Source organism: Brienomyrus brachyistius, chromosome 22 (genome assembly GCF_023856365.1).
Source record: "Brienomyrus brachyistius isolate T26 chromosome 22, BBRACH_0.4, whole genome shotgun sequence".
Classification (NCBI taxonomy): domain Eukaryota; kingdom Metazoa; phylum Chordata; class Actinopteri; order Osteoglossiformes; family Mormyridae; genus Brienomyrus; species Brienomyrus brachyistius.
Genome location: NC_064554.1, coordinates 4,668,115 through 4,691,804, shown reverse-complemented (window position 1 = coordinate 4,691,804; position 23,690 = coordinate 4,668,115). Strand labels below are relative to the sequence as shown.

Sequence of the window (23,690 nt, the reverse complement as noted above, 5' to 3'; positions counted from 1 at the left end):
ATGGACTGCTGCCCCCTACCTGTTGGTGAGGATATTGCAGGATGACCAGCCTGAATGGACTGCTGCCCCCTACCTGTAGGTGAGGATATTGCAGGATGACCAGCCTGAATGGACTGCTGCCCCCTACCTGTAGGTGAGGATATTGCAGGATGACCAGCCTGAATGGACTGCTGCCCCCTACCTGTAGGTGAGGATATTGCAGGATGACCAGCCTGAATGGACTGCTGCCCCCTACCTGTAGGTGAGGATATTGCAGGATGACCAGCCTGAATGGACTGCTGCCCCCTACCTGTAGGTGAGGATATTGCAGGATGACCAGCCTGAATGGACTGCTGCCCCCTACCTGTAGGTGAGGATACTTCTGGATGAATCCCTTTTTGTCTTATGTCCTCTTGTTCCTTTGACAAAGGGGCTATTTGTCTCCAACCTTATTTGCAGAGTCTCCTAGACTCACCTCAATATTTACCTGTTTATATAGATTAGTAACACCTTTTATCCTTAATAAATGACATGTAGAAAAGAGATTTCACAAATAAATACTCCTGAAATGCATAAATTATGTTTATTTGCCTTTTACAAACCGATGAAAATTCAGCACTCTACATTCATGTGAAGTGAAGTAATCTATTTTGACGCTCTAATGTAAATCGTAAAGCGTAAAGCGCAAAGCGGAAGTTATGCGCGTGTCCAAATCCACTGTGTTCCTTACTGTATTGTGTTCACTATGAGCATGTAGCGATAAGTTTTGCTGAATGGCTGACGACAAACACCAATATTAACTTGGGAGATATGCGGAAGTACTGGGAAAAGAGAAGTAGTGGAGGAAAAATTGAGCAGATAGAATTATTGTTGTATCTCTGTTGCATTAAATGCATTTTTGCATGTTTCTGAATCAGAAAACTCGTTCCATAACCAATGTACTTCTGTCTAATACTGCCGGTGCCCAGGGTGAAACCTGACAGAAATAATCAGTGGGATAATGTTACACTGTTATTTATTCTGCAATCGAAAGACTGATGCGCTAATCAGATCTAAAAATGACTTATAAACATGTAAATAAAATATGCATGAAAATCATAAACTGACTGCCGGTCAGGTAAAATCAATCGATCACCATTAATCATATTCATGGGACGCTTCCAGTCACCGGACACTCATCTCTGGATGTTTTCATTTTCTTCATTTATCGTCATAAACTCAGCCATGTTGAGGTTAAGACACAGTTGTCACGCCAGCTCGTACAATCCTCGTGTGTGCCACGCCCCCTGATTATCCACGTGTGCTTCCCTGATTGTACCCAGCTGTGTCTGATTATGTTTGCCCAGTCTTGTGTATTTCAGTCTGTGTCTTGTGTTGGTTCCTTGTCCATCATTGATGTTGTCAACGTCAGATGTTTCCTGCTGCCCGGTTCCCAAATAAATCCCCAGTTTCCCCGACCTTGCCTGCTCCTTGCCCGCTCTCCTGCACGTTCGATCGCCCGCTTTTAACGGCGATCGTGACAGAATGACGGACCGAAAGGAGAGGGAGACCCGATGAGCCGACGATCAGCCTGGGAGCTTGTTCTCTCGCCAGGCTTTGGCTCCCTCCTGGGAGCGAGGAGGAGGAGGAACTCCTCCTGCTCCATGAACGGGAGCCAGTTACGGAGGAGCTGCCGCCGCCCCTCGAGCGGTATTTCTTCTGGCCCGAGCGGCTGGCTAATAGAAGGGCTAGAGCGGTGCGGACGCTATCTCGCGTGTGCCCTGCACCCTTAAAGGGGCCACGCCCGTCTCTCCTGCGCGGGACCTGCCCGTCCTGCAGCCGACCAGCCCGAGGCACTCCCTTCGCCTCTGCCAGCTGCAACCGCTGCGCCTCCGCTGGTGGTTCCGGCTACACCCGCAGCCCTCGCGAATCGATACAGGGACTTTATTGGAGGGTGATGGACGAGCCGGCCATACAGGGCTCCCCAGAGGAGGACCAGCTGGCTGCGCAGCTACAGCGTTACTTCACTGCATTCTCTCCCTCCTCTCCGCAGGAGGATCTGGAGAGATTAGCAGAGGGCCTCAGGAGGCTGATCCAGCTCCGGAGGGCCCCGGCCCCTGCTGCGCAGCCCGAGCCGCCACCCGCGGCTCCAGCGCCCACGTCTGGGGCGCTCCCTCAGCTAGTGACTGTGCCCCCTGTAGCTCCTGTCCCTTGCCCCATTCCTGTCCCTCCTGCCCTAGTCCCCGAGGAGGTCCCGGACAGTTCGACCACCGCTCCTCCCTCCTTGGAGATAGAGGAGCTGAAAGGACCCCTCGGGGACCCTCCTGATGACTCCTTCACCTTCGCCCCGGCGAGCTCGACTCTGACCTAGGGTCTTCATGTCTGTGTCCCGTAATGGGAGAGGACACAGACATAGGGCTGTGGTCCCTCCCACCCTGCCCCCTGGCTCGTCCTCCCTCGCCTGTGCTGGGGCTCGGTCGGCGCCTGTGGGTCCTGGCCCTCCGGGTCGGCTGTCGCCTGCGGGTCCCCCTCCACGGCCTCATCGCCCTGCCTCGCTCCCCGCTCCGGTGCCTTGTCGGCTCCTCCGTCGCCTGCGGTTCCCCTCACTCTGGCGCGTCGGAGGACGTCGCCGCCTGCTGTGGTGACCCCCCCCCCCCCCCTTGCCCTCGCCAGGGTCCCCTCCAGCTCCCTTGTCCCCTCCGCCTGCAGCCCCTCCAGCTGCCACCCATCGCCCGCTGGGGCTCCCTTGGGCTCCCCTTTATTCCCCCTCCTTCTCTCCCTGCTCTCCTGCCCCTGTTCCTCCATTGTTTGCTCCTCCTCCCGTCTTTGTCCCTCCTCTTTGTCCCTCGTCCCTTTGTTCCTCCTGTTTCTGCTCCTCGTTCCCCGGTGTTCCCTCCTTTCACTCCTGGCCCTCTTGTCTCGCCTGCTCCCTCTGTATCCCCTTTCCTGATCTGTCTGTCCGCTTTTCCCATCTTGTGTCAGGTCCTGTCTTGGTTTCTTCCCCTGTGCCAGGTCTGTCTGTTCTGTTCCTTGTTGCTCGTTAATGTTTTTTTTTTTTTTTTTTTTTTCCTTGTTTTCCAGGTCCTGGTTTCCCCTCGTCTCGTCCGTCGCCTCCCCTGAGGCGTGCCCAGAGAGCGCGCCTTTGGGGGGGAGTTCTGTCACGCCCAGCTCGTACAATCCTTGTGTGTGCCACGCCCCCTGATTATCCACGTGTGCTTCCCTGATTGGCATTGGCATTGATGTTGTCAGCGTCAGATGTTTCCTGCTGCCCGGTTCCCAAATAAATCCCCGGTTTCCCCGACCTTGCCCGCTCTCCTGCATGTTCGATCGCCCGCTTTTAATGGCGATCGTGACAACAGTCAGGGGTACCTTAATTTATTTTCCTTACTTTAGTTGTTAAAGTATTTTGTGCAACGTTAAGGGAAGTATAAGGCCAAGAAATGGACGAAAGCTTAAATACTTAGGTGAACATTTTAAGGAAACCTTCAAGAGAAGACTTAAGGGTGTTCTGTGCAAAACCTTAACTTGGAAAATCTTAAGGTGTATTGCGCAACCTGCCCCTCATTTTTGCAGGAAATCCATTGTGTGGTGATGTTTGTATGCATTACTTCAAATGCAAATGTTAAGTGTGTGCCAAAGCATCTGAGTAAAGCTGCATGAGGTTCCAGCCTATTGTTCCAGGTTCCTGACTCTTATGGTGGAGAAGGTATCTGCTTTGGGTTCTCTCTGTCATGGTTTAGCTGGGCATACAGAACAGAGCCCTGTAAGAGAAACACAAACAGATCCTGCAGTTCAGACCACATCCTCCCCAGCAAAGGGTTTCCTATCTGCGGAAGCACAGTCACCAAATGTTATGGCTAATCAGCGTAATTAGAAGATGAGTAACAAAGCCAGTACAGACCTCTGGGATAAACTCCACCCTTCCTTTACAGCCTTTAAACACTAGATTGTACAATATCCACAAAATCGAGCAAACGGGCTACAGCTATAACAAAGTTTCTTTGCATGCTGTAGACGTTTCTAGTAGAGGACACAGTCACCATGGGGGATCTTCATCGTGTAAGATTTCCTACCCTTCTGAGTCCTACAATAAGCAAGTCAATCATTCCCTTCACTTACAGTGTCAACAGCACCTGTAAAAACAACAAAAATCAAGTTCAGGAAGTGAACATTACTTGCTGTTCATCACCATGACCAGTGACAACCCATTTCCTCCGTAGTGAACACGAAAGATTCACTCCAGGAGGGGACCAAACAGCCCCGCGTAACAGTGCGTCTCGATTGCTTTGACACATTTCATCAAACATGCTTAACATTTTCACGACTATAAGAGTATTTCTCAAAAAAAAAAACATGCATACAGCAGGACAGTAAGATTAAGCTGCAAAAGGCTGTAACTCACCCAGAACAAATAACTCATGACTAATAAAGCAAATTATTCCACCAAAGAATTAGCCAGCGCTACCAAAATGAAAGTACAATCGGCATCGTTTGGACCATGAGAGTCAATGGAGAAAATGCTTAGATATGCTGTCAGTATGTTTTGTATATTATACTTCTAGCTCCAAAATTCTGAATGGTAGGCAGCTCCCACTTTCTCATTGTCATTTTTTCATTAGCAAACTGATACTTATTCATGTAAAAGACACCAGTGTCAACATTGCAAGACCCTGCATTACAGTTTGTAAAGTTCAATGGCAAGAGAAAACACATGTAACTTCCTCAGATCTCAAGATTTTCAAGATTGTTTTTCCGTGGAAGTTGTGTTTGCATTTCAAGGTGGCACCTTTCGAAAACACACGCCTCAGTCTGATTGGCTTTTTTCTGTCATTATCACATAATAGAGATTCTTGGTCTGTTTTTTCTGACTTCAGTTTTTTTTACACCGCCGTACGTAACGTCTGGCCCTTTGCCCAGTAGAGACGCACAATAATACCAAGCACAATACACATGCAGAACTGCCGGAATGACGTAATTGGAACAAGCCAGTGGAGTGACACAGAGCAGCTCCTTAGGGATTAAGCAGGCTGCTGGCCTCACCTTCACTGCGATTGGCTGGGACTGTAGGCGTTCCTGTACAGCACACCAGCGCTGACTTTTCAGTGCAGTTATTGGGGTTCCGGTCATCTGGAACATAACAGTTAACCTTCATTTCAGAACTGCCAATTGAAACCCTGCACCAATGCTCCCACTAGACAGATTGAAGATGGATGGATGGAGACAGACAAGCAGACCCATTATTGAACCCGAGGAAAGCTTAAACTATTCTAGAAAATTAGCATGAATATTAGCAAAAAAATTGCTGTGTCTTGTCAACAAAACATCATTTATTTCAGCCACAACATAAACAAGCAATGCCCGTGACACGCATCTGTCTTTGTTAAGCGCTTGTCCAGTACAAGGTGGCTGTGAGCCTGGACCCAATCCCAGAATGCACCTTGCATAAGGCAGGGGACACACTGTATGGGGTGTGACTTCATCACACAGACTGCCCTCTCGCACAGCACTCATGCACTATAGCTGATGTGGAAATGCCAAGGAGAAAATCTGCTCACCAGGGGGAAAATGGGCAAACCTTTCTCTCTCTCTCTCTCTCTCTCGCTCTCTCTCTCTCACACACACACACACACACACACACACAAACTCACAGACAGACACACAGAGCAGGCGGCAGGATTCAGACTCCCAGCAGGCCTGAGCCCACAGTGCTGCCTATCGTTCAGTACAATACAGACTGACACTGACTTACAACCAGGTTCTGTTTAGACAGACAGGTCCTACGTCAAAATGGACGTATGTCAGAACTGGTTAATCATACTGATGTTTAGGTGTAAGAATGAGGTTGGGAGATACGTGTGAGGCTGGGAGATACGTGTGAGGCTGGGAGATACGTGTGAGGCTGGGAGATACGTGTGAGACTGGGAGATACGTGTGAGGCTGGGAGATACGTGTGAGGCTGGAAGATAAGTGTAAGGCTGGGAGATACGTGTGAGGCTGGGAGATACGTGTGAGGCTAGGATGGTCACACTGCCATTCAGGAGAGTACTTTCCCGTGGCAACCATCATACAGTGTGCATTGCACCCTCAATTTATTTGTAGATATATTTATTTAATTTTCTATGTGTGAGCCGCTGTAAGTGACATAGGTTTTAAATCGGTGACATTCTGTATTACATTATAATAACCAGTGTTGTGTATTTTATGTCCTGATGCGACATATCCAGACCAAGATTTTGTTTCTACCAAAGAGTTGAGCATGAAGAGTTACAGTAACAGAGGACTCAGCTGGTTGGTAGAAACAAAATCTTGGTCTGGATCTGTAGCTTCTAGACCTGAAAAGCCCAACACTGATAATAATCTGTCATGCACAGTTTGAACTTGAGCACCTTATTAACACAGATAAGTGAATACAGAAAATGAGCAAGCAACCTTCTTGTGATGATTTCTGGTCCTTCAGCAAGGCGTCGTCTGAGCTCTCTGTTCCCCGAGGAGCGTAAAAGGCACTGGTGCCAGATGACGGGCAGGTAGACCGTTCCTCATTGTCGCTGACAACTGAATGGGACGCTAACAGAAGGGAAGGTCATGCAGGAATGTGGGACGTTCCATTTTATGTACATGACTGGGTTTCTTTGGCAACAAACGACCATCCTCCACCATGAAGAGATAATGAGGAAGAGCCAGGGGTTACCTTTATTATATCCTGTGTGGGCAGGAGTTACAGCTACAGAGACGTCTGATTTAAACTTCGATGCCTTGCTGTGAAACAGGAAGTAACATAATACATGTCATGCTTGCTGCAATGTCACAATTTCATTATTACATTTTTACATTTCTTTGCGTTTAGCAGATGCTTTTTTGTCCAAAGTGACGTTCATGTGAGGAAAATAGCACATTACAAACATACATGCTTGTCAAGGAGTTGAGTAAGCATAAGTGCAGTTAGGCTGAGCTTCCAGTGAAAATCCAGGTACAAGTCATATAGAAGCAGGAGCTATACAACCCAGCAAAGCAAGAATTATTATGTCTTATTAGTTTATATGGATGCTGCATGAATTTCCCGTTAGTCAGGGTTGTCAACTTCAGTCAGCTGGCTGGAGTGAAATCTTCAATTTGAGACAAGTCTGCACACACATGCACACGCATTACCATGTAGGCAGGAGTTTTATTACCCTGTAAATAGTCTGTAGGGTTTGCAAACTGCCCCAATGCTTTTGCTGTAGCTAATTTTAGGTTAATAATGGAATAATATAGATTTGCAGTAAGACTTCTTGCAGGGGCGTGAGAGTCTAGACTCGCGAGTGTCACGCCAGATGCAGGAATGCTGGCAACCCTGATTAGTGCAATTGGATGGTATTTTTTGCTACAAATTAAAAACAAGAGAGGGCAAATCGATGCTCAGCTTACAGATAGAGCTCAGTTTCTTTCTCTTTTCTCTTGCCTGCAGTGAAGATTGGAAGAGAAAGGCATGGAGATGTGGATCTTACTTGTAGAATCTCCAACAAAAGAGTGATTTATTACGTAGTGTAACAATGGAAATGTACAGTGGCTACTGATCTACAGCTCGCAAAATAAATGCTGGCTTTTAATTCCCTTTATGTCCAGCAAATCTCTCACCAAAACATCCCAACTCTGAAAACATGATTTCAGGGAAGCAGATTGGCTCCTAGAGTCCCCCTGCTCTGTCACCCACTAATTCAACTTGTATCATTGACTAATGATTAGGTTAGTCCCTCTGCATGAATTATGGCCCCTCTCAAGCCCCACCACCTTTAAAAAACCCACCAGTGAGCAGTCCTTCATGCACATGCTGCCTCAGTGGCTTCCTGCTCAGTATCCTGGTCTCTGAGGTTTGACTCTGACGTCTCCCATAAAGCATTAACCCACTTAGAGTGTCCCTCTTCAAATCATCAACCCAGAGCAATGGGGCTCGTTTCGTACATTTCCTTTCGGTATGAAGGGACCACATGCTTCTCTACCTTTTTTATCTATGCAGTAGATCAAGGAAAACGTGATGATGCTGAGCAGTAGGACTATGGTGGAGCCAGTCACGGCAGTCTTCCATGGGGCATTTTTCACTATAAAGCAAAGTCATTCGTTTCAGTTAAAACTGATTAACAAATAACATGAGGAAGAATACAGCCTGTGGAAATGGTCTGATACATACACGAAGTTGTACTATTCCGTGGTCAAGCCTTCAGTGCTAAACCTTATAAAAACAATTTGGTAGTTTGCAGTCTGTGTGTGCATAAACGTTTGTGCATCTCTCTGGCTTGGAGTCCAGGTGGAATTGTGCCATCCAGCTAACAGCAACGCAAAGAAACACGGAAAATGCAGAAGCAGTAGGAACCCAAGGCACATACAGCCGATGCAGGATCTGTGTGGTCTCCGATCATTATATCGGACATCGATGATTGAGGTCTGGTGAAGCATTCAGAAAATTGTGGACCTTCTGAAACGTGCACTGCAAATTTCGTGAGCACATTTCATATGTTTGCATTGATCTGTGTCTGTGCAGTTGGATGAACATTTAGCATAATCATGTGTGTGTCTGTGTATGACTGGCCATGTATCTTACCTGTCACTGTGATTTCCTCGCTCCGCCGGCTCTCCGTCTCATTATTCTGAACCTGGCAGTAATACCTCCCTCCCTGCTTGTGCTCTATTTTGCTCAAAGTGTAGCTGTGCTTCCTCTCATCCGTGGTGCTGCTATTGATGATCTCCCCGTTATGGTACCATTCAAAGGTGAAGGGAGGGGAGCCGTCTTTGACAGTGCAGAAGAGGATTAGCTCTTTCCCTTCAACCACGTTTCCGGTGCTGGTCATGGCCGTAAGCTGTGGATCCGACACTGGCTCTGTGGGGAGGGTTAAACAGTTAAACAGACTGTGCTAATCTAGGTTAGCTCTCCACTCTGCGCTATGAGCACTGCTGTCACATTAGACTGTTACTTAGTAGACTTTGCTAATCTAGGTTAGCTCTCGACTCTGCGCTATGAGCACTGCTGTCACATTAGACTGTTACCTAGCAGACTGTGCTAATCTAGGTTAGCTCTCGACTCTGCGCTATGAGCACTGCTGTCACATTAGACTGTTACTTAGTAGACTTTGCTAATCTAGGTTAGCTCTCCACTCTGCGCTATGAACACTGCTGTCACATTAGACTGTTACTTAGCAGACTGTGCTAATCTAGGTTAGCTCTCCACTCTGCGCTATGAGCACTGCTGTCACATTAGACTGTTACTTAGCAGACTGTGCTAATCTAGGTTAGCTCTCCACTCTGCGCTATGAGCACTGCTGTCACATTAGACTGTTACTTAGCAGACTGTGCTAATCTAGGTTAGCTCTCCACTCTGCGCTATGAACACTGCTGTCACATTAGACTGTTACTTAGCAGACTGTGCTAATCTAGGTTAGCTCTCCACTCTGCGCTATGAACACTGCTGTCACATTAGACTGTTACTTAGCAGACTGTGCTAATATAGGTTAGCTCTCCACTCTGCGCTATGAGCACTGCTGTCACATTAGACTGTTACTTAGCAGACTGTGCTATTCTAGGTTAGCTCTCCACTCTGCGCTATGAGCACTGCTGTCACATTAGACTGTTACTTAGCAGACTGTGCTAATCTAGGTTAGCTCTCCACTCTGCGCTATGAACACTGCTGTCACATTAGACTGTTACTTAGCAGACTGTGCTAATCTAGGTTAGCTCTCCACTCTGCACTATGAGTACTGCTGTCACATTAGACTGTTACTTAGCAGACTGTGCTAATCTAGGTTAGCTCTCCACTCTGCGCTATGAGCACTGCTGTCACATTAGACTGTTACTTAGCAGACTGTGCTAATCTAGGTTAGTTCTCCACTCTGCACTATGAGCACTGCTGTCACATTAGACTGTTACTTAGTAGACTTTCTAATCTAGGTTAGCTCTCCACTCTGCGCTATGAGCACTGCTGTCACATTAGACTGTTACTTAGTAGACTTTCTAATCTAGGTTAGCTCTCCACTCTGCGCTATGAGCACTGCTGTCACATTACACTTTTACTTAGCAGCCTATGCTAATTCAGGTTAGCTCCCCGCTCTGCGTTGTGAGCACGGCTGCCACATTATTGCTTAGAAGCCTGTGCCATCACAAGCTAACTCCTTAAACCCTCAATATCTGCACAGGCATGTCAGTTTACCTGTGACTGTAGTGTTGAGTGCAAGGCTAGGCCTCTTTGACTTGTCCCCAAAGTTCTGGGCAAAGCATTTGAAATCGCGGATCTCTTCCCTTGAATTGATGGTCATGCTGGTAATGTTGAAGATGGCTCGGTCCTGAGGCGAGTGCACAATGAAGCTGCTGACCGCGTTCCCCTTAAACAGCAAAGTGTAGGTGATGGGCAGGCTGCCTCGCACACTCTGGCATACAATGGAAAAGGGCCTCCCCAGGATCACATTCCCCCAGGCCTCGATCAGGGGCTCGGACACCAGGACTAGAGGATGTGAACAGACACAATAAGTGATCATCAAAAAACAAGAACTAAGAGGAACATGAAAAGAGTTTGTGAAAATTGGTAAAATTACCTTTCGTTTTCAGGACAAACGCTAAGCTCTGTTTTCGGACGGATTTAGCCTCGGCCTGACAGGAGTAATTCCCATCGTGATGCACGTCTGCAGTTATTCTGTACTCTCCAGATGGAAGATCTTCCACTTTGACGTTATCTTTGTAGAGGTGATATTTCACGTCATTGGCGTTGATTCTTTGGGAGTCTATGTGGGCAGACTTGCAGGAAAATGTCAGCATCTGTCCTTCAAAGACATCTGGAGGTGGCATGGACAACACTGGCTTCGAGAACAACTCTGTGGGCGACACACATCCAGTGGTCGTCCGTTATGTCAAACTCTTATGTACCATACAGGCCTGTACATATAGCTTCAAAACTAGTTGTTCTACTAAAAGAAAAACTTCCAAGACTGGATTAATGGTTTAACAGGAATTACACTCATGGTCTTCAGGTCCAAAACAGAAAAAAGTTCTTAACAATTTGGTACCAATCGTTCTGTTCTGTGACATTTGTGCTGGGAATTTGGAAATATGATTTAAAAGAATGAACACAATCGCCCAGCACCAATTACTGAGGTTTCATTGTGCATTAGCAACTTGATTGACAAAAGTTAGTTTCTGTTTCTCTTGTAATGATCATCTTATACAAATCATCGTCATCAACTGCCTGTCCTAGGAAGTGTACCTACTCTTGTTGGGATGCTGGCCAAAGCCAAGCATTGCTGGGACTCAAGGAAGACCTGAATAAGATAACATTTGCTAAAGCAAAAAATATCCCGTAAGCATTACTTAATGAGGAAGACACTTGTCATATGCAGTATATTTGTCACCAGATCAACCAATCTCCTTTACGGACCTGCAGGTCAGTCAACCAGGCCACATGGGCACACGCTTCCACTCACCTCGCACAGTCACCGCCTCCCTGTTGCTCTTCTCCGATGTTGCCTGGAATAGCATTAGTTTATAGTTACAGTGCACTTCATACTTTCCTGCCTGCTCAAACTTCAGCTTGGTCGACAGAAAGTTTTCTTTGCTGGAGTTCGTGTGAAAGAGGGTCGCGTTGTAGTAGAAACTGAAGGAGAAGGGACCCTCCTCCTTGGGGGCTCTGCACTCAACACTTAGTTCCTCCCCCTCAAAGATTTCACCGCTGGACACTTTCAGAGAGGGAGTCTCCACACCTGGCAGAAGGGACACAGGAAGGTACACACATACGCATAAGCAGTATATAAGCGGGATATAAGCAAAGAGGGCTGAGCTGTTGGGAGCTCTTACTGCCAGGCCACTGCTGAACAAAAGCACAGGCTGCAGGCTCTTATTATCCACTGTTTTTATTCTGAACATTTTATTCTGAACATCAGTGGTAAAATCATGGAGAATGAAGTTTAACACTGACTGATCATCATGTACAGTAGCTCCAAAAACATACCATCCCCACAACACAGTTTTAAATCACTTGGGAGTCCTATCATGTTCAACCGGATGCCATTTCTTGATGCATTTAACATAAAGCATAGCAAAATGTATAAAATGATATGCCATAATGTGAGGGATGTCTTCCCCTCAAAATCCTCAAAGAGCTACATGGTTACCTCGGACAAAGCTCTATAGCCCATAAATGAACCTTGGGGTGATGAACCTTGGCTGAACCTATAAGCCAATCATCTGCCTTTCTCATGGAGACAATATTCACAGCTTCACTAAGGCTGTGAATTACTATGATTCACCCCACTAGCTTTAACATTGCTGAACAGAGGGGAGCCTAACTGTCACGTCCGGCTCGTCCGATCCTCGTGTGTGCCACGCCCCCCTGATTATCCACGTGTGCTTCCCTAATCAGGCCCAGCTGTATCCTTTTGTTTCCCCCTGTCTTGTCTATTTCAGTCCACATCTTGCCCCGCTTGTTGTCCGTCATTGATGTTACCTGATGTTAGTCGATGTGAGCGCTGTTGTTCTGTCCTGCCCGTAGCCGTCTTCCCAGTAATAAATCCCTGTTTTCCCAGACTTTTTGCCTCCCGGCTTCGTCATTCCCTGCAGCCTTTCTGCCCGCCTGCCCGTCCGTGCCCGCGTTGTCAGACAATAGCCTTTGCTTTACTTTATTTACCTTTATTTAGCTGATGTGACATACATGAGAGGCACATAATACATTACTTACCATCATAACATATATAGTACTGAGGCTATTAGTGTTTGGTTTGACACTTAATGATTACCTCTAATAAAACGGGACATTAAAACATCAAGCACTATTGTTGTTCCGGCAGATTCTGTTACGTTCCTTTCAGACTTTCCTGCAGCCCCCTAAAGCCAGCGCTGAAGGCAGCGTACCTGTGACTCTGAGAAACTCTGCCTCGCTCCTCTTGCTGGCAGTCAGGATCTTGACCTCACAGGAGTACAATCCAGAGGTGGGAACCCTGACCGCATGCAGGCGGTGGCTCAGGTGGCTGAAGCTGTGGTTTTCTGCGTGTATCAGCTGCTCGTATTTATAGAAGCTATATTGGTAGGTTAGGGTGGCCATCTTGGACACGTTGGCAGCACAGTCGCATTTGAGCTCGACGTCAGTGTCTCTCTGTACCTCAGTGGCTGGTAAAATCGTCAGTGTCACTTTGTTTATGGTGAAGACTGCAGAGTGGCACAAGGAACAATGAGACCAAAGAGAGTGAGATGTCAAGAAGTTTAGATCCCAAATGTGACATTTTCATGTAGTTAAGGATGCATTTTATGTCTCGTTACATCATGCCAACAATTAAAAATAAAAAGGGAGTTTGCTGACTTCATATACAATACTGTGCAAATTTTAGGTTGCAAAGAAAATTGTTACAGTTATCTATATGTTAATGTGAAGCTATGGTTTTATGTAAATCGATTAGCCATTTAAAAAGCAAGTTACCCCAGTATTACCAGTAACTATCTAATACACCAGTCAGTTTGTTGACTCCACCATTAACATAGTATGCTTGGCTAGTGTATATGACATTAAGTTATCTAACCCATCTATTTTCTATACCGGCTTGTTCTATTCAGGGCCCCGGTGATCCGGAGCCTATCCTATATCCTACAGGCACGAGGCAGGGAACAACCCAGGATGGGGTGCCAATCCATCGCAGGGCACACTCACACCATTCACACACACACACACACTCACACACCATTCACTCACACATGCACACCTATGGGCAATTTGATAACTCCAATTAACTTCAGCATGATTTTGGACTGTGGGGGGAAACTTGAGTTCCCAGAGGAAACCCTATGACAACATGGGGAGAACATGCACACTCGACATACATGGAGCCAGGATGGAGACTCAAGCTCTGGTCCCAGAGGTGTGAGACAATGGTGCTGGGCACTGGGACACCATGCCACCCCTGTTATTTACTCAGTTAAGTAAATCAATAAAGTGAACAGGTGTTCACCTCTCTGTCCAACAAGATATCAGGAACTTTTCGGCGAACTGAATTTTTTTTTTGTTATTTTTTCTTACTGTGTTACTGTTCATTTGTATTTACTGTATTCTAGTGTCAGCAGAGAACCGTTCAGGTTCAGACGGTATGTTTTAAATGAGGTAAACTTTCCTTGGATCAGCCGTTTAAACCAAGGAATATCTATGTATTCCCGCTACCACTACTGCTGTTAAGATGTTGCTCAGCACTGGTGGGAATGTAGTAACTCGTCAAAGATCAGCTCTTGTGCCAACATTAGTGAATATGCTGGTGCTCCTGAAAAATACGCTCTGACTGTGAGGTGTCTGCCAGTTGGATAGCTAGTTTACTTGTGTTTACTTAGGTTACGAGTAACACCTTAAATTCTGACAGCATTTTAAACTTATTTTATAGGCGAGTGTTTATTTAAAGGGGTGTTTATTTAAATAAAGTGAGAGGGTTTATATTTTGGCTGAAGGTTTGTTTGGGTTGTTGCTATTTGTTCACATTTATCATTAATGTCAGTAGCTCATTTTGTTTAGAATAATAAATTCTGCTGCCTGCATCCTGCAATCACTGATAAAACGTTTTTCCAGTGATTGTTTTTCCTATACCAACATAAATGTCATCATTACGGATTTCCTTGAAATATCGTAATATAATTCTGAGGCTACATTGCCCACCTTTAGTATCAGTAGCTATGTTCTTGTAGTCAGCTGCCTAAACCACGGTCAAAAAGTGCGGCAACATGCTAAGAAATGCCGTAACCTGTTTCTTAAAAAGTATAAATGTCCGAAACACCTGTGTGTTTACCTCCAAGGACAAAGATCTACACACTGATCAGCTCCTTCATTCCAGCACGGCAAAGGGGCAGAGGGGGTGAACGGTGAATGGCGGCCATCCTCTTGCCCACTCAGACTGAAATGTAAACAGCCAGCCAGGAAGGAAAGCCTCCCATCAGATAGGGACTGACTGGATCTCTCCAGCCAGCAATCACACACTCCTGGATACCGCCGGCTGCCTGATCCTTCATCGGCCATGTGGGTCACCACAGGCTACGATTTCTCAGACGGTCACCAAACATTCTCATTAAACAACAGACAAAGGTGGGTAGTTCAGGACCAAAGAGTAAAAGTCCTGAACAAAACTACGAGCACTATGAGCACTACCGTTACATTATGGAAACGTGAAAAGAATTTGTGAAAATGAGTGAAATTACCTTTAATTTTCAGGACAAACGCTGAGCTCCGTTTTTGGACGGATTTAGCCTCGGCCTGACAGGAGTAATTCCCATCGTGATGCACGTCTGCAGTTACTCTGTACTCTCCAGATGGAAGATCTGCCACTTTCATGTTATCCTTGTAGAGGTGATATTTCACATCATTGGCGTTGATTCTTTGGGAGTCTATGTGGGCAGACTTGCAAGAAAATGTCAGCATCTGTCCTTCAAAGACATCTGCTGGTTGTACGGTCAACACTGGCATTGAGAACAACTCTGTGGGCGACACACATCCAGTGGTCGTCCGTTATGTCAAACTCTTATGTACCATACAGGCCTGTACATATAGCTTCAAAACCAGTTGTTCTACTAAAAGAAAAACTTCCAAGGCTGGATTAATGGTTTAACAGGAATTACACTCATTGTCTTCAGGTCCAAGGCACAAAAAAGTTCTTAACCATTTGCTGCCAATCGTTCTCTTCTGTGACATTTGTACTGGGAATTTGCCAATATGATTTAAAAGAATGAACACAATCTCCCAGCACCAATTATTGTGTTTTCATTGTGCGTTAGCAACGTGATTGCCAAAAGTTAGTTTCTTTTTCTCTTATAATGATCATCTTATACAAATCATCATCATCATTATCAAATATTAATACAGTACCTTTGAGCACTGAAAAGTCCAATGACTAATTATAACACACAACTTAATTATCTACTTATATATCTAAAACAGCACATCCATCCTCCGTAACTGCCTGTCCCAGGAAGTGTGGCTGCTCCTGTTGGGATTCTGGCAAACCTTTGAAGCATCACTGGGACTCAAGGATGACCTGGCTAAGCTAACATATGCTGAGGCAAAAAATATCCCGTAAGCATCACTTACTGAGGAAGTCATGTAGGCTGGTGTTAGAGTTACCTGCTCCTTGCAATTAGTCATGTGTCATATTCAGAATATATTACATCAGACTGACAAATCCCCTTTATGGACCTGCAGGTCAGTCAACTAGGCCAAGTGACGTGAAATGGCAACCTCACCTGCCACATGCACGGAGCGCGAGACGCTCTTCTGTATGTCATTAGCCTCTGCTTTGCACATGTAAGTTCCAGCATCTGCTGCTTGTGCCAGGTTCGTGTTCCAGAAGGCTTCTTGTGATCCGCTATTCAGGATGGTGGGGCCCCTCATCACGAGGACTTTGAGGCCAGGTGGTGGGGGCCGGCGGACCCTGCAGTGGACCTCCAGGCTGTCCCCCTCAATGATTTTATCCGACGGCAGAAAGCTAATCTCAGGCGTAATGGTGAGTTCTAACAATGAGGGATCAATGCATGGATCAGAGTTAGCGTAGGAAAAAGGTAGGGAAACGCGGCAATGTGGGCTCATCATTAGCATACCATGTTTGGCTAATCATTACCCCATTAAGTTATTTTAACTAATTAAGTAAATGAATTAAGTGAACTGGTGGCAGAATGTAACACTGCAAAGAATGGCTGGGCTGCCCCCAGGGAGGGTTTGGGAAGATTTAGCTTGAACCACATAAAGAGTCACAGTCACAGAGACTGAACTGCTGTTTGGTCTGGATTTGTACTTTCTGGACCTGAACTTACCACCTCTGTTCATTGTAAAATTGTGTTTTTTTCTCAGCAAATACACTTATTCCCCAGATAAATGTCTTAAAATATGATTTTTGTCAGCCCAAGAATTTTTCACGGTACTGTACACTGAGGTCCAACACACATCCCTCACACCAAGAGCCTCTGGGTCAGTATGTAAATCTCACTGAGTGGCAGCTGCTTTTGCTAGAAAGTCTGCTCTGGGGTGTGGAATGTTCTTTATAAATGTAACATAAATGTTCTTTATGTGGTCGATGGCATGTTGGTGAGTGCTAAGAGAAGGGTCATGTGACTGGTGGGGTTTGTGGAACAGGCAGACTAAAATAATTACAAAGCAGCAAGCTCTTAAGGTATAACTGCCGAGCGGAGTCATTAAAGGTCGCGAGTCTATGGTGAAGGGAAGCCGCCACACAGGGTGTATCTGTAGCTGTGTAACTGCAGTCAGCTGCCTAGCCACGGCCAAAAAGTGGGGCTCTCCAGCCAGCAAGCACACACTCCTGGAAACCGCCGGCCGCCTGCCCCTACGTCGGCCATGTGGGTCACCACAGGCTACGATTTCTCAGCCTCTCACCAAATATTCTCATTAAATAACGGACAGAGCTGGGTAGTTCAAGTTCAGAGAGTAAAAATCCAGACCAAGACTACGAGCACTATGAGCACTACCGTTACATTAAGGAAACGTGAAAAGAGTTTCTGAAAATGAGTGAAATTACCTTTCGTTTTCAGGACAAAAGCTAAGCTCTGTTTTTGGACGGATTTAGCCTCGGCCTGACAGGAGTAATTCCCATCGTGATGCACGTCTGCAGTTATTCTGTACTCTCCAGATGGAAGATCTGCCACTTTGACGTTATCCTTGTAGAGGTGATATTTCACATCATTGGCGTTGATTCTTTGGGAGTCTATGTGGGCAGACTTGCAGGAAAATGTCAGCATCTGTCCTTCAAAGACATCTGGAGGTGGCATGGACAACACTGGCTTCGAGAACAACTCTGTGGGCGACACACATCCAGTGGTCGTCCGTTATGTCAAACTCTTATGTACCATACAGACTTGTACATACAGCTTCAAAACCAGTTGTTCTACTAAAAGAAAAACTTCCAAGACTGGATTAATGGTTTAACAGGAATTACACTCATTGTCTTCAGGTCCAAGGCACAAAAAAGTTCTTAACCATTTGCTGCCAATCGTTCGCTTCTGTGACATTTGTACTGGGAATTTGGCAATATGATTTAAAAAAATGAACACAATCGCACAGCACCAATTATTGTGTTTTCATTGTGCATTAGCCACTTGATTGCCAAAAGTTAGATTCTTTTTCTCTTATAATGATCATCTTATACAAATCATCATCATCATTATCAAATATTAATACAGTACCTTTGAGCGCTGAAAAGTCCAATGACTAATTATAACAGACGACTTAATTATCTACTTATTAATCTAAAACAGCACATACACCCTCCGTAACTGCCTGTCCCAGGAAGTGTGGCTACTCCTGTTGGGATTCTGGCAAACCTTTGAAGCATCACTGGGACTCAAGGATGACCTGGCTAAGCTAACATATTCTGAGGCAAAAAATATCCCGTAAACATCACTTACTGAGGGACACATGTAGGCTGGTGTTAGAGTTACCTGCGCCCTGCAATTAGTCATGTGTCATATTCAGAATATATTACATCAGACTGACAAATCCCCTTTATGGACCTGCAGGTCAGTCAAGTAGGCCAAGCAGCGTGAAATGGCAACCTCACCTGCCACATGCACGGAGCGCGAGACGCTCTTCTGTATGTCGTTAGCCTCTGCTTTGCACATGTAAGTTCCAGCATCTGCTGCTTGTGCCAGGCTCGTGTTCCAGAAGGCTTCTTGTGATCCGCTATTCAGGATGGTGGGGCCCCTCATCACGAGGACTTTGAGGCCAGGTGGTAGGGGCCGGCGGACCCTGCAGTGGACCTCCAGGCTGTCCCCCTCAATGATTTTATCCGACGGCAGAAAGCTAATCTCAGGCGTAATGGTGAGTTCTAACAATGAGGGATCAATGCATGGATCAGAGTTAGCGTAGGAAAAAGGTAGGGAAACGCGGCAATGTGGGCTCATCATTAGCATACCATGTTTGGCTAATCATTACCCCATTAAGTTATTTTAACTAATTAAGTAAATGAATTAAGTGAACTGGTGGCAGAATGTAACACTGCAAAGAATGGCTGGGCTGCCCCCAGGGAGGGTTTGGGAAGATTTAGCTTGAACCACATAAAGAGTCACAGTCACAGAGACTGAACTGCTGTTTGGTCTGGATTTGTACTTTCTGGACCTGAACTTACCACCTCTGTTCATTGTAAAATTGTGTTTTTTTCTCAGCAAATACACTTATTCCCCAGATAAATGTCTTAAAATATGATTTTTGTCGGCCCAAGAATTTTTCACGGTACTGTACACTGAGGTCCACCAGACATCCCTCACACCAAGAACCTCTGGGTCAGTATGTAAATCTCACTGAGTGGCAGCTGCTTTTGCTAGAAAGTCTGCTCTAGGGTGTGGAATGTTCTTTATAAATGTAACATAAATGTTCTTTATGTGGTCGATGGCATGTTGGTGAGTGCTGAGAGAAGGGTCATGTGACTGGTGGGGTTTGTGGAACAGGCAGACTAAAATAATTACAAAGCAGCAAGCTCTTAAGGTATAACTGCCGAGCGAAGTCATTAAAGGTCGCGAGTCTATGGTGAAGGGAAGCCGCCACACAGGGTGTATCTGTAGCTGTGTAACTGCAGTTAGCTGCCTAGCCACGGCCAAAAAGTGGGGCTCTCCAGCCAGCAAGCACACACTCCTGGAAACCGCCGGCCGCCTGCTCCTACGTCGGCCATGTGGGTCACCACAGGCTACGATTTCTCAGCCTCTCACCAAATATTCTCATTAAATAACGGACAGAGCTAGGTAGTTCAAGTTCAGAGAGTAAAAATACAGACCAAGACTACGAGCACTATGAGCACCACCGTTACATTAAGGAAACGTGAAAAGAGTTTCTGAAAATGAGTGAAATTACCTTTCGTTTTCAGGACAAACGCTGAGCTCCATTTTTGGACGGATTTAGCCTTGGCCTGACAGGAGTAATTCCCATTGAAACGCAAGTCTGCAAACATTCTGTACTCTCCAGATGGAAGATCTGCCACTTTGATGTCATCCTTGTAGAGGTGATATTTCACATCATTGGCGTTGATTCTTTGGGAGTCTATGTGGGCAGACTTGCAGGAAAATGTCAGCATCTGTCCTTCAAAGACATCTGCTGGTTGTACGGTCAACACTGGCATCGAGAACAACTCTGTGGGCGACACACATCCAGTGGTCGTCCGTTATGTCAAACTCTTATGTACCATACAGGCCTGTACATATAGCTTCAAAACCAGTTGTTCTACTAAACGAACAACTTCCAAGGCTGGATTAATGGTTTAACAGGAATTACACTCATTGTCTTCAGGTCCAAGGCACAAAAAAGTTCTTAACCATTTGCTGCCAATCGTTCTCTTCTGTGACATTTGTACTGGGAATTTGGCAATATGATTTAAAAGAATGAACACAATCTCCCAGCACCAATTATTGTGTTTTCATTGTGCATTAGCCACTTGATTGCCAAAACTTAGTTTCTGTTCCTCCTGAAATAATCATCTTATACAAATCACCATCGTCATCATCATCAAATATTAATGCCTTTGAGCGCTGAAAAGTCCAATGACTAAGTATAACAGACAACTTAATTATCTACATAAATATCTAAAACAGCACATCCATCCTCCGTAACTGCCTGTCCCAGGAAGTGTGGCTACTCCTGTTGGGATTCTGGCAAACCTTTGAAGCATCACTGGGACTCAAGGATGACCTGGCTAAGCTAACATATGCTGAGGCAAAAAATAGACCTTGGCATTACATAATAAGGAAGACATATAGGCTGGTGTTAGAGTTACCTGTGCCCTGCAATTACTCTTGTATCATATTCAGAATATATTTCATCAGACCGACAAATCCCCTTTATGGACCTGCAGGTCAGTGAACTAGGCCAAGCTGCGTGAAATGGCAACCTCACCTGCCACATGTACGGAGCGCGAGACGCTCTTCTGTATGCCGTTAGCCTCTGCTTTGCACATGTAAGTTCCAGCATCTGCTGCTCGTGCCAGGCTCGTGTTCCAGAAGGCTTCTTGTGATCCGCTATTCAGGATGGTGGGGCCCTTCATCACGAGGACTTTGAGGCCAGGTGGTAGGGGCCGGCGGACCCTGCAGTGGACCTCCAGGCTGTCCCCCTCAATGATTTTATCCGACGGCAGAAAGCTAATCTCAGGCGTAATGGTGAGTTCTAACAATGAGGGATCAATGCATGGATCAGAGTTAGCGTAGGAAAAAGGTAGGGAAACGCGGCAATGTGGGCTCACCATTAGCATACCATGTTTGGCTAATCATTACCCCATTAAGTTATTTTAACTAATCAATAAATGAATTAAGTGAACTGGTGGCAGAATGTAACACTGTAAAGAATGGCTGGGCTGCCCCCAGGGAGGGTTTGGGAAGATTTTGCTTGAACTACATAAAGAGTCACAGAGACTGAACTGCTGTTTGGTCTGGATTTGTACTTTCTGGACCTGAACTTACCACCTCTGTTCATTGTAAAATTGTGTTTTTTTCTAAAAGCCACTTTTCCAAAAGTCATTAGCCACTTGATTGCCGAAAGTTAAAGTTTATGTTTCTCTTGTAAAGATCATCTTATACGAATCAATCTTCATCAAATATTAATATCGCTGAGCATTGAAAAATCCAATGACTAAGGATAACAGACAATTTAATTATCTACATATACATCTAAAACAGCACATCCATCCTCCGTAACTGCCTGTCCCAGGAAGTGTGGCTACTCCTATTGGGATTCTGGCAAACCTTTGAAGCATCACTGGGATTGAAGGATGACCTGGCTAAGCTAACATATGCTTAGGCAAAAAATATCCCGTAAGCATCACTTACTGAGGAAGTCATGTAGGCTGGTGTTAGAGTTACCTGCGCCCTGCAATTAGTCATGTGTCATATTCAGAATATATTACATCAGACCGATGAATCTCCTTCATGGACCTGCAGGTCAGTCAACTAGGCCAAGCAGAGTGAAATGGCAACCTCACCTGCCACATGCACGGAGCGCGAGACGCTCTTCTGTATGCCGTTAGCCTCTGCTTTGCACGTATAATTTCCACCATCTGCTGCTCGTGCCAGGCTCGTGTTCCAGAAGGCTTTTTTTGATCCGCTCTTCAGGATGGTGGGGCCCTTCATCACGAGGACTTTGAGGCCAGGTGGTAGGGGCCGGCGGACCCTGCAGTGGACCTCCAGGCTGTCCCCCTCAATGATTTTATCCGACGGCAGAAAGCTAATCTCAATCGTAACGGCGAGTTCTAACAATGAGGGGTCAAGGCATGGATCAGAGTTAGCGTAGGAAAAAGGTAGGGAAACGCGGCAATGTGGGCTCACCATTAGCATACCATGTTTGGCTAATCAATACCCAATTAAGTTATTATAACTAAGTAAATAAATTAAGTGAATTGGTGGCAGTAACACATGCATGGAATGGCTGGGGTGCCTCAAAGAGGGTTTAGGGAAGATTTTTTTTGGTACCATATAATGAGTCACAGTGACAGAGACTCAACTGGCTTTCTGAAACAAAATCTTGATTTGTATTTTTACTCTTTGGACCGGAATATCCACCTCTGCCAAGAGATACCTTCAGATAGCTGCGTTGCCAGCGCTCCTCGGTCTCCAGAGAGCTGCCTTTATCTATACATGCAGCCATTCAGCTCAAGAAATTCTGACTCCTAAATGGGAATGAGTGCCTCATAAACTGCTCAAGGAGCAGAAACAGGAGATGCCAATGCAGTGACTGGAAGGCAAACTGTAGGGCTGCAATACGCACTGCGTTTATGGGGGAAAAACCATTAGGTGTGTGTGGATGATCCACTGAGAATAAATTTTAGCATCCACACTGTCCACTGTCCCCCAGGCAAAGCGAGACACCGGCCCACAAACTCACCTGTGTCCAACGGGACTTCTTGCCCTGCACCTGGCAATGGAAAAAGATCAGGTTACGGGAGAACAGCCACACGTGTCTGAGCTGGAAGGGCGGCGCGGTGGACGGAGTTCCTCACAGGCAGAGACGAGGGCCAGGAGGAGCAGGCGGTGAGGTAGGGTGTCCATCGGGAGCTGAAGGTTCTCTGCTCATGTGTGCGGACCCAGGGAGTGTCTGAGCAGCCCCCGAGCCGGGCTTCTCTTTCTCGGCGGTTTCCTCTGGGAACATTCGCATTTCCTCTGTGGCATGAGAACGTGCAGGACGGAAAGGATTCAAATTACCGGCCTGGGAGGTGTGATTAAATCGCGCTGCATTGTTTAAAGGAGTTTGGGTGGCTTGCACACTGGCTAATCAAATGGGCTTCGTATTCTGTACCAAACTGTTACATTGTTATTTACATTACTGTGCAAAAGTCTTAGGCAGGTAAAGAAAATGATCTTTAAATATGGAAGTAAATTAATGACTAAAGTCATGGATGAAAAAAACACGTTGAATTACACTTATCAAATAAAAAAGCATTGCATTATTGATTGTTTGAATTTTTGGGGACTGTAATTTAATATGTGTATACATTTAAACATTGAACATTTCAACTGAAAACATTTCAATTGTAATTTCATTGCTTAAATATTCAGTACAAAAATATTCGGCTTCCAAAATTCAGTTCCAAAACATACGTATTTTAAAGTGCACGTTTATAATTCAACCACATAAATTCAGTTCATTTAATTTCGCCTCAAAATAAATTTGAAAAGAAGAAATTCAGTTGAAAATATTCCATGTGTTTTATTCGCATCTTTATTATTCAAGCAGTAATATTCAGTCGTCTTATTTACGTTTTACAATATTCAGTCCCGTTATT

General features: G+C 45.6%; 1 protein-coding gene across 9 annotated transcripts; it reads right to left on the bottom strand.

The window, feature by feature from the left end:
• Positions 1–539: 539 nt before the first annotated feature.
• On the bottom strand, positions 540–23,020 carry LOC125718192 (platelet endothelial cell adhesion molecule-like). 9 transcript variants are annotated; one of them, XM_048991838.1, is made up of 21 exons: positions 22,908–23,020; positions 22,793–22,822; positions 21,894–22,160; positions 20,816–21,082; positions 19,781–20,056; positions 18,495–18,761; positions 17,457–17,732; positions 16,171–16,437; positions 15,133–15,408; positions 12,820–13,113; positions 11,397–11,672; positions 10,515–10,790; positions 10,133–10,423; positions 8,534–8,809; positions 7,935–8,033; positions 7,363–7,396; positions 6,647–6,714; positions 6,388–6,522; positions 4,999–5,085; positions 4,078–4,091; positions 540–3,719 (listed from the first exon to the last, which is right to left on the bottom strand). In XM_048991838.1, the coding sequence occupies exons 1-21, from the start codon at positions 22,954–22,956 to the stop codon at positions 3,651–3,653; spliced, it is 3,894 nt and encodes a 1,297-aa protein (XP_048847795.1). In that variant the 5' UTR covers positions 22,957–23,020; the 3' UTR covers positions 540–3,650. The 9 variants fall into 9 exon arrangements, with proteins under 9 accessions (XP_048847795.1, XP_048847796.1, XP_048847799.1 ...); XM_048991839.1 differs by lacking the exon at positions 20,816–21,082; XM_048991842.1 differs by lacking the exons at positions 15,133–15,408; positions 16,171–16,437.
• Between the last annotated feature and the right edge of the window lie 670 nt (positions 23,021–23,690).

Bases quoted from the DNA above. Each gene is read 5' to 3' on its own strand.
- LOC125718192 (XM_048991838.1), bottom strand. From the start codon at position 22,956: ATGGACACCCTACCTCACCGCCTGCTCCTCCTGGCCCTCGTCTCTGCC. The intron at 22,823-22,907 runs GTGAGGAACTCC...TTCCATTGCCAG, and splicing joins CCTGGCCCTCGTCTCTGCCT to GTGCAGGGCAAGAAGTCCCG. The intron at 10,791-11,396 runs GTGAGTGGAAGC...TGTCGCCCACAG, and splicing joins GGAGGCGGTGACTGTGCGAG to AGTTGTTCTCGAAGCCAGTG.